The sequence below is a fragment of the Leiobunum rupestre genome, chromosome 6, assembly GCF_980474605.1.
Source record: "Leiobunum rupestre chromosome 6, qqLeiRupe1.1.hap1, whole genome shotgun sequence".
In the NCBI taxonomy this organism is placed as follows: Eukaryota; Metazoa; Arthropoda; class Arachnida; order Opiliones; family Sclerosomatidae; genus Leiobunum; species Leiobunum rupestre.
This window is the reverse complement of record NC_143389.1, coordinates 43385136-43394922: the sequence shown is the minus strand read 5'-3', so window position 1 is coordinate 43394922 and position 9787 is coordinate 43385136. Positions and strand designations below refer to the sequence as shown.

The 9787-nt window shown below is 40.2% G+C and overlaps 1 protein-coding gene across 5 annotated transcripts in view; it reads right to left on the bottom strand.

The window, feature by feature from the left end:
* Positions 1–378: 378 nt before the first annotated feature.
* The window catches only part of LOC149941078 (A disintegrin and metalloproteinase with thrombospondin motifs 20-like), a 153979-nt gene continuing 144570 nt past the window's right edge, over positions 379–9787 (bottom strand). For 2 of the 5 annotated variants that reach the window (XM_090180208.1, XM_090180212.1), the window contains 19 exons: positions 9629–9746; positions 9473–9568; positions 9239–9405; positions 8811–9064; positions 8521–8743; positions 8288–8452; positions 8055–8219; positions 7516–7791; positions 7210–7377; positions 6939–7148; positions 5407–5745; positions 5175–5345; positions 4883–5110; positions 4681–4816; positions 4439–4622; positions 4228–4364; positions 3981–4159; positions 3813–3916; positions 379–2975 (listed from right to left, as the gene is read on the bottom strand). In XM_090180208.1, coding sequence (XP_090036334.1) covers positions 3821–3916; positions 3981–4159; positions 4228–4364; positions 4439–4622; positions 4681–4816; positions 4883–5110; positions 5175–5345; positions 5407–5745; positions 6939–7148; positions 7210–7377; positions 7516–7791; positions 8055–8219; positions 8288–8452; positions 8521–8743; positions 8811–9064; positions 9239–9405; positions 9473–9568; positions 9629–9746 — 3312 coding nt within the window. In that variant the 3' untranslated portion in view covers positions 379–2975; positions 3813–3820. The remainder of the gene's footprint in view (positions 2976–3812; positions 3917–3980; positions 4160–4227; positions 4365–4438; positions 4623–4680; positions 4817–4882; positions 5111–5174; positions 5346–5406; positions 5746–6938; positions 7149–7209; positions 7378–7515; positions 7792–8054; positions 8220–8287; positions 8453–8520; positions 8744–8810; positions 9065–9238; positions 9406–9472; positions 9569–9628; positions 9747–9787) is intronic. The other 3 variants (XM_090180209.1, XM_090180210.1, XM_090180211.1) reach the window with 3 other exon arrangements.

Here is a 9787-nt window from a genome sequence, read left to right as displayed (position 1 = left end):
TTTTGATCGATTCATGTAAATTATCTAATTATTATTATTATTTATAACATCTGGCAATAGAAAGGTGGAAGTTAATTAGCTTTCTGCAATATCTAGAAGGAATATTTTTTTTCTTTACCGTCGCACGGCCAACTATAAAAACGAAGTTACCGAATCGAAGTTGGCTGTGATATGGTAGTCACGTGATTTAGTTTTCCCATTTTAACCAAGGATTAACCGAAATGGTTCATAAAAACCGAAATAAACAAAATTATTTACAGCAGAGACACTGGCGCCATCTATTTACTTGATAGTGAACCCTACGGCGGGATTTTTGAAACCTAGTGATTGCGATTTCAGGTCGAATTAACCACAAAATATACAAAGAAATGAACTTCATAAGCAGCCAATAACAATTATATTTTTCATTACGAAGAAATTATTTTTTTACACACTATTTACATCAAAAATATCGTACACAGTAAACGTTCTTTGACACATCAATAAAAAAATGTTTTTCTTCATTGTTATTAATTTTTGCACCACTGCTGTTCCAACAGTAATCTTGAGGGTGGGGCCGAAAAGTTAATCTGCGTTTTTTATTATAAGCGAGTAGAAAAAAAATATTTCACAAATAATTTAGGCTCGATAAAAATTAACACGAAGGCGAATATAATACTGTAGTTTATTTTTCATAAACAATAATTGGCAGTTTAATGGCAGGGTGAAAAAAATGTTAAAGTATATAAAATGGTTGGAATTAACTTTTAAGGTTTTTCGGAGAATTAAATCTAGTCAATACAGCCAATGTATATTTCTATGGGAGGAGGAAAAGGGAAAAAAATCCGTATAAATCTAACATCCAGAATAAATTAAATCATGTCATAGGTGGTTGAACCTTTTCTCTAATAATTAAGCAATTTCTGGTGGCCAGAAAAATAAATTCCACACAACCAACGTAAATCCGAATGAATTATTTGCTTCAGTGGGCTGAAGCTTTTATGTATATTATTTAATAACCCGAAGGTCGGTTAAAACCTCCATAGTTTGTTGATAAAGTACGTTCATAAAAACTACACCCAAAAATTTTCAATATTGTTTTCGATTATTTTATTCGATTTTTTTACTGTTTGATTATTTTGATAAATAACCAATCGAAAACAGAATAATTTTGTTGGAAACTAAATTTAAACAGCTTTAACTCAGGGGCTCTATTCAAATAATTTAAGGACTTCAGCCAAAATTATATCTATTATTACATTTGAACCTATACAGTAGAAAAAAATTTGTTCATTTAAATTAGAATTATTTCAAACTATAGACTTTTTTATTTTCACAACCATTACGATTTACTGATTTCGATAGAAAATTTATTTGTAGCTATAGCAATAAATTAACGGTGTTAAAATCATAACAGCTTAGGACACTTCTATAAGCTTTGTCAAAAAATAAACAGGAAAATTAAACAAATATTTGTTACTAAAGAAATAAAATAACTTTTATCAAAGGTACAATTTTGGCTGAAAGTAAATAAAAAAGCTACCAAAAAGAAAACAAGATTTTTGTCTATTAAATTAACTTAGTAGTAAATTATTCCTTCTCAACATTGAACCAAAATTTGTTTACTTCAATGATTAAATAAGAAAATCCTAAACAATTAAAAAACTAACTTTTTTTCAACAATTTTTTTTAACCAAGGTTGTTTTTGTAAGAAACAAATTACAAAAATTTTCAACCCCAATTGATATTTTCAACATAAATAATAAGCCAAATTTCTAAAAATTAGTTATAGGCCATTGGTCACACGTTTTGTTTTTTTTAATTAACCAAACTGTTCAGTGTTCATATCTTAATATTATCCACAATTTTCGGTTTTATAAACGTATATATAGATTTGCCATTAATGTCGTTTATTACGCTTTATTATTTTGGCCTATTTTTGTTAAAATGTCAATTTCACTTCCAGTCCCACAATCGTTCTGGTTTTGTTTTCATTTTTTTTTAGTAGATCAGGCCAAAAACACATTTTACCGCACTGTACTGTTTAAAACGTTTCAAATTTTCTTTCGAAATTCTCTTAGGAACGAGCGCGTAGTATTATTCCCAAAATAAATTTAAATCAACTCTGTTTATTTTTTGGGATAACTGGTGGGGTATAAGCACGAAAAAACATTCGTTGGGTTCAATTGTCATTTAAAAAAAAGCCTAGTTAAGCTTTGGGTGGGAGATTATTTGGGGTAGGAGATTCGTAACATACCTGCGCAGCAGGTTAAATATATTGTTTTACACCTGATTTTTTATCGCACACTGCTCTATAAGAAAAGTAGCGACGTTGGTTATTCCAACCCCCTCCGTTTGATTACATTTATATATAATTCTACTTTAGGTTATATTATCAGGTGATGCGAGGAAGTTTCATTAAACTAAAGCGTCTCCTTGTATTTTAGCTAATTTTCTAGTTTTTTTCAGTTGAAAACAGAATGCTTTAATCTAAAAAAGGGAATTTTTCAGCCCTTGTTCTATAATAATATATATAATTTGTCTAATATGTCGTGGATGGAGGTTTTTAAAGAGTTGGAGCTATCATACATAAATATTTAAAAAAAACTTACTAATATAAGAACGTTGATGCAACGAAAACAGAGTTGTACGTAGAGAAATTAAAACGCAAAAAGGTTTTTTTTGGGCTGAGAGGGTGTTACGGAGTGAAAGGGCAACGCAAAATGTTATTTACATATGAGATGAACGAAAAGAAATGGCAGTGCCTGGCTGCGAGGAGTTAAGGTCGTTGGTAAAAAGTTGTACACAAATAAAACGATTAAATTATCATAACTGTGGAAATCTCGAGATGGTCCTTTGTTTTAGAGAGAGATATATGTATATATATATAGAGAGAGAATTGTCGAGGAAACGCACAGAAATGTTCCATTGTTGTCCCCATTGTTCATACTGTTTTTACCAGAAGCACATCAGCAAAAGTTGTGACTATAAATGACCTTATGTACACAAATTAATTTTATTCGAGATATAAATTATATTAGAAGTTATTTATCCGAAGATATCAGAGATATGTGGAGACATCTTCTTTAGGAGACTCAGTTTTCAAATTTCGCGCTGACCTCCTACACATTATAGTACAGTTTATAGGGGGAAAATCCTTGCTCGCGGAATTTCGACGAATGTGTTGGCCGTAGTAGCGCGAACAGCGCGTGATCAAAGTTGGCCGTGGCTTTACTATCACCACCAGGGTTGGACATAGGGCACTAGTCACGGCATTTAACTACTAAAATAAAATGCTCTGACTACTAATATTGATCGAAATCTTGGGGGCTCACTAGTCAATTTGACTAGTGAAAAATTTACCTAAATATTCATAAATAATGGTGAATAATATAAATTCAGCATTCATTAATCCCATTTAAAAAAATAACATCATGTAACTCAAGTGATAATGAACTCCTATTTTAATTCTGACGGGTAAAGAAAAATTATGGCTGTCCTTATTATTTGTATACCCCCCTTTTTACCCCCACTAGTAAAAATAAATTAAGATAGGAGGCTCAGTCTAGTCAGGCTGACTACTAAAAAAAATATCCTTACGTCCAGCCCTGATCACCACCTAGGATCTTTTTCCAAAATAGAGAGCCGCTGAGCGGCATGAAAATACCCATAATGCAGCATTGTAATTTTACGCGGGAAATTCAAAGGAACTGAACGTCAATTTCAATTTCAATTTCAATTTAACTAGCTTTCTCTAAAGGAAAATGTATCCAATTTCAATATCCTCGGTTCATATACAGTAAAGTTAACAGTAAAAAATAAAGTTATCTTACCATTATAGTCACGGTGGTGTAATGTCTAATCTTAAACCTATTTCCGGATTTGGAATACAACCACCACAGTCTCCGCCACATTTTCCTTGAACAACTTGGCCATTCTGTACCGTAAAATGTTCGGTTAAGTGGGAAATATTTGGATAAATGCAAATTACTAAACATTACTTGAATCCTTTGAATGGCCATTTTTCTACCCTGACTTATCCATCGCGTCTCTGAGGCGATCTTTAAACCTGTACCCTGCAAATTCAATCTGAACTTGCTTTGAGGACATCGGTACTGATGACTGCAATTCGACTGCCCATAAGGAATTTCAGAGCCGTGACTGTACGTAAAGTCATAAGCTGTAGGGCAGATATATTGTTTAATAAAATACGCAGTTAATAAGATCTAAATGTAAAATAATACATACGATATACTCGAAGGGAAGTTATGTTTATCGCGATTCTTCTGAATGTGGTTCTACCCTCTTCTATGAGGTACTGGTCTGGGCAACCACACATGTCCGAAGGCCTGTGGTATCTCGAAATATGGCACGTTACCGAATTCCTACAATACAATAAAACATATGAAACATTTTTCGGAAAAGTTTCTCTCGACTTGGTAAAAAATTTCCAAGTTACATTTTACGATAGACCACAGAATAGTTATCACTTTCACTGTTGAGAGTGATGTACTCTCGGGGGTGGCTTTTGTGCATGTCTTTGCAGAACACTCTGAGGTTTTTACCCTTGACATTTAGCGTGTATTCCCCGTCCGTTTTGACGTTTCTGAGTTTCTTTATGTCCTTGCAGCTTACAGGATTACCTGTTACGTGAAGACGTAATTTTAATAAAATTAACAAAATAAATAATCGCAAACGTACAAGTTCTCATAACGCAACGTCGTTTGTTCTTGGGTTTTAATCTAATGTCGCACTGGTCTTTGTTCAATTTCCTTCCCCTTCGGTCCAAACACTTGACCCGACGGCTTTGCCGCCCGCGACCACACTCAACATTACACTATTTGATAAACGTTACGATTAAGTCTATAATTTAACGTAAAAAGCGTGAAAAATCAAAACCAACCGGTTGCCAAGGTCCAGCCTTCCAGACGTTAACGCTACGGAAACAACTGCCCATATTGCAAGAGCGGATGTCGGAAGGTTTGTCAGTGACGTTACACCATTCGACGGAATTGGGATTCCCTCGAAGTTGGGGCTGAGGCACGGTCACGGGGTCCACCCAGCCGTAGGCGTTCCCTCGGTGGCAAGAGACGGTTCGTCTTTGAATTCCGGGTCCGCAAGATCGCGAACACTACGTGACACGAATCATTAGCGTCTCTCGAAGACGGGTGGCAATTAATTAATATCAAATTTACATCGCTCCAGTGTCCAGTGATCCAGTTGAACGGGCAAGTTTGAGATCGACATTTCTTCTCAGTTTTTGGCTTTTTGATTCCTCGGCAGTACTTGTCGTCGATCCTCGAGCCGTCCGCCACTTGACAAAACACCTCCCTGTACCTGTTTCCCGATCCGCAAGTGGGACTGCACTGTAGGGTAATGCGGGAAAGTGAGCTTTAACTTTGTATTTTTTAACTAGCGACCATTTACTTTGTTCCATTTCTTTCTGGCCCAACGATAGGAGCAATGTTTGTGCAAACAAGGTCTGACAACCGCTTTTGGCTTGGGCAGATCGCAAGAATCGGCGTCGACGGTGGACTGACCAACTCGACAAACGACGGATTGAGTTTGCGTGCTATTCCCGCACGCTCCGTGACATCGACTCCATTCGTCGAGGAAAACCCATCGGGGACACAATCTGGCGTCGGAGAGAGTGGCCTTGCACGGACTACGCTTCTTCGGTGGTTCTCCCTCGCAAAGCCCGATTGGAACCGAAGTTTCGTTTTGATCAATGCAAATGACCTGCCTCCTCGAGTATCCGTTACAACACTGTAAAAAGAAAAAAGTACGTTCGAATACCGACGTAATAAGGAAGGGATCTTCGAACGGACTGTTTATTGAATTATAAAAAAGAAAGGGCTAAACATGCGGAAGGACATTTAATTTCAAAGCAGTATTTTACTAACATCATCGCGGAAACCACCGTTTGATAATATAGTGGTCCGAAGAAAAACATAATCAAGGTTTCGTTAAAATTGAATCAAATAAATCTAATTAAATTGGGTTAGCGAAGAGTAAGTGGATTAATACGCGAAAAATACGACGTTCTTTACCGGGGCGCGGAGAAAGTAAGGTTTGATCTATGATGGGGAGTCGGAGCGGCTTTCATTAGAAGTGACCCGAAAAGCTATTAGAAGGATGAACTGATATAATTGAGCTACAATGGCCAGATGGCCCGCGAGGCCGGCCCCCGACTAGGCTCGTAGCTGGCTCCTAATTTAATTTCTTCGAAAAAAAAGAGTGCTAGAAAGAACGAAACGAAAACAGAGAAGGCCATAAACTAATCCCACCCCGCTCATTATGGGCCAAAAGGCAAAGGAAGGGGGGCTATTTTTATGGATTTCTCATTTCGAGGTCAAACATATTAAAACATTTGCCCATTAAAACTAGCCCGTGTTTTTATAATAACGGACTACGGGTAATATAGGCGAAGATAACCGCGCCATTCCGCCGGTTGCTTATCCGAAAAAATGTTTTTTTAAACAAATTTTCGTCGAAAAGAAATATAATTAAAGACTAATTCCCAAAGCGTGAATTTTCCCCCGCAAAAATTCCGTTCGATAAGGAAGAAAATTATCACGACTTTCCTTTCGCTAGCTTCTTTAATTACCGACTCCAGTTAAAATTGTGATTAATTGGTTTTCGACTACGAGCACTTTCTAAGATCACGAACCGCAAATACCTTTGAAAATCCGAACCCCTTCGCGAAGGTGAATCTTTAAACGCCAAATAAATCACACGCTTAAATTGAAAGAAAAAAAACCTTGCCAACAAGGCGTCCCCAAACCAAAATTTACCGAAGTGCTAAGTCTAAGTCTTATTAAGACAGCCACACGTCACGTACACGAGAACCAGCTACTCGGAGAGATACGCGAGTTAAAGAAAATTGAGACATTTTCTTTGGGGTCAAACCCGAAAAATGCGATTCTAAAGAGGCAATTACGGTTTTAAATAGTCCTTACCTGACTCCAAGTACCAGTATGCCATCGATAGACGCTGGTTGGTATTGTGGGAACGGCTGTTGAAAACCTGTAGCAATCGTGACCGTGACATTTCTGGCTGGTCGATGGTTTCTGGTTCGATTCGCAGTGGAACTCCGGCACGGCTTGACCCTGATGATCGGTACATTTGACCACCCGAATCTGTACACCGGCACCGCAATCTTTACTACACTAAGTGGGCAAACGATAAATAATAAGTTGGTGGACGTTGGTGGGCGTCTTGAAAGGTTACCTTTTCCCAAGATCCGGTGTACCAAGTCGAGCAAGCGTGTTCGTTGCAGGGCTTCTCCTCGGCGGGTTTGTTACCGCACATCTCGTCAGCGTGCCTCTCTTCGGGATGACGCTCGTTGGAACAAACCACTTGACGCCTCATGACGCCACCGCCGCAGGGTCGAGTACACTGAAAAGGCAAAAGCGAGAGCGAGAACGACGTTGGTCGCGGTTAGAAAGACGGAGCTAGAGCCCGGCGTGCGGGTCGCGGAGTTTTATTTGGCTATTAAGTAATGTTATTGCGTAGTAAATTTTTCAATAAGCTAACCTCTCCAAAGGGTCCCGTCCGCCAAACCAAGGCATCGCGAAAGTATTTGGAGTATTTGGCCAATTCGACTTCGGATAGAATTTGATCGTTGGGTGTGATCGTCGTGTGCACGAGCACCGGAGAAGGAGAGGCGGCGAAGCAGGGAGTTCGTCCGCAGCTGATTTCGCTAGACGGTTTCTCGGAAAGATCGCACAAGCTACTATTCACGGCTTGAGCCTTTTCGGACTGACACTGGACTGTGCGGCGCTGTATACCGTCGCCGCACGTCACAGAACACTATATTGGCGACAACAAGGGGGAAGGAACCATCAGTTAGGAGTTACTCATCTCCCCCGCTTCTGGCCGGATTCAAATTAACGGAAATTAAAATATTATTTTATTTTGGTTAAAGCGTGTTAGAAACTCCCGCACCGCTCCCTCTTCTCCGTCTAATCTAAGCCCAGTTACTATCCCCGGTTAGTTTCACACCGAATCGCGACTACGGCAAAATACAACTACAACAAGCGCCCGGTGTCGCGGAAGAATCGAGACGGATTTACCTCACTCCAAGGACCTTGCTGCCATCTACAGCCGGATCGCTCGACGCAAGACTCTTTATGATCAGGAACCGGGGTGGCGTTGCAAAAGTGATCGGCCACTTTTAGCCCTCCGTGTTGACAGGAATAAGGGCGTTGGCGTTCACCGGTGCCGCACGAAACGGAGCACTAGAAAAGAAATCCGCGTCTTTTAGGCCCATTCCGCCGTACTCGATGATTAATCGCGAAACACTCACTTCGGTCCAGCTGTCCGTCTCCCATCTGGGGCACTCTCCGACGTTACACGGCCGCGAAGTGAACATCTTGCTTTGATCGCAATGACTGTCTTCGTGATTGTGGCTTTGGTCGTTGACGCAATGCGCCGAACGATACTGTTCCCCTCCTCCGCACGATTTGGAACACTTCAGTCGTGAAAGGCAAGAGACTCGTTAATCGTCGTTCTGATTTCCGGTCGCGTGACAGAGCTTACCGGCGACCATTCTCCGTAGTCCCAATGAGAACGCGTACAGGTGCCTTCGCACTCTTCGACTTCCGAGGGTTTGGGTCCCAGATGCCGCAAGCAGACGTCGTCTGGTAGCGGGTGGGCAACTTCCGGTTTGACATAGGGATATATTTTGGCGCAAATGATCATTCTTTTGCGAGTGCCCGGTCCGCACAAAGAACTACATTGGGATATATCGTGTTGATGCCACCTAAAAAACGTATCAAACGATAAAAACTTCGCGTAACTATAGTATAGTTTCGTAAAAAAATAAATACCGAAGTTCGCAGTTGAGATTGCAGGCTTGGGCCTTCCTGGGCAGTTTCTTGTCTTTGCGGCAATGACTTTCGTCCATTATGAGTTTGTCGACTCTGCGGACGCAATGAGGATCTCGAAACTGTTCCCCTCCGCAAACCCGGTTGCAAGGCTGCCAGTTGGCCTCGTACTCCCAGTCGAATTCGTTCTCGTCTTGAATGCGGATCGTATATTGGTACCTAACGTCCGGAGGTTTCGGTTCTCCCACGACTAAAACCTGCCCCGGTAAAAATTGACAAAGAAGATGAAACGTGATGAGTGTAAATGAGATAAAACCCCTCACTAAACGGTTTATCCCCAACAAACGGAATCGGAAGGTTGACGCGCTAACAAACTTAAAAAAATCGGCACTACGAATGTTTATAAGGTGATTTCATTCTCACTCACCAACCTGTACAATGAGCTCGTTCTGAATGGGCTTCGTGATGTTGATGTGTTCGACCACCACCGCCGCTCCCGTGTACTGAACGACGATGTCTCCGTAATAGAACAACTTCTTCGTCATCGTCACGTTGTGGTTTCCGTTCAGTATGTTCGCGCCGTGTCGGTCCGTCAGCACTGCAGAGAGAAAAGATACGCGTCTCAAAAACCAGTGAAAAGACGTTTCCCGGACAGCTATTCTTACCTAAGTAATTGTCGTCTTGGCGGTTAAGGTAACCAAATTGCTTGATGTCTATGTACGTTGCCCCGGCTGGTATGATCACCGCGTTATTATACCCTACTAGGAAGAGTAGGAGTCAAAAAAATCTCGAACTTTGAGAGGTACTCTCTCGGAAGTTACCGTAAATACCCTGGTTGAAGCTACCACTGATGACCTTACACGTAGAATTGTTACCGCCGCACACGCCGCAGATGTCGTATTTCTTCGTAGAGCCTAAAATTCTATCGCAACCAGTTTCCTTCGAAATAAACGCTCAAAATGAGAATTCGTTCCAACCTA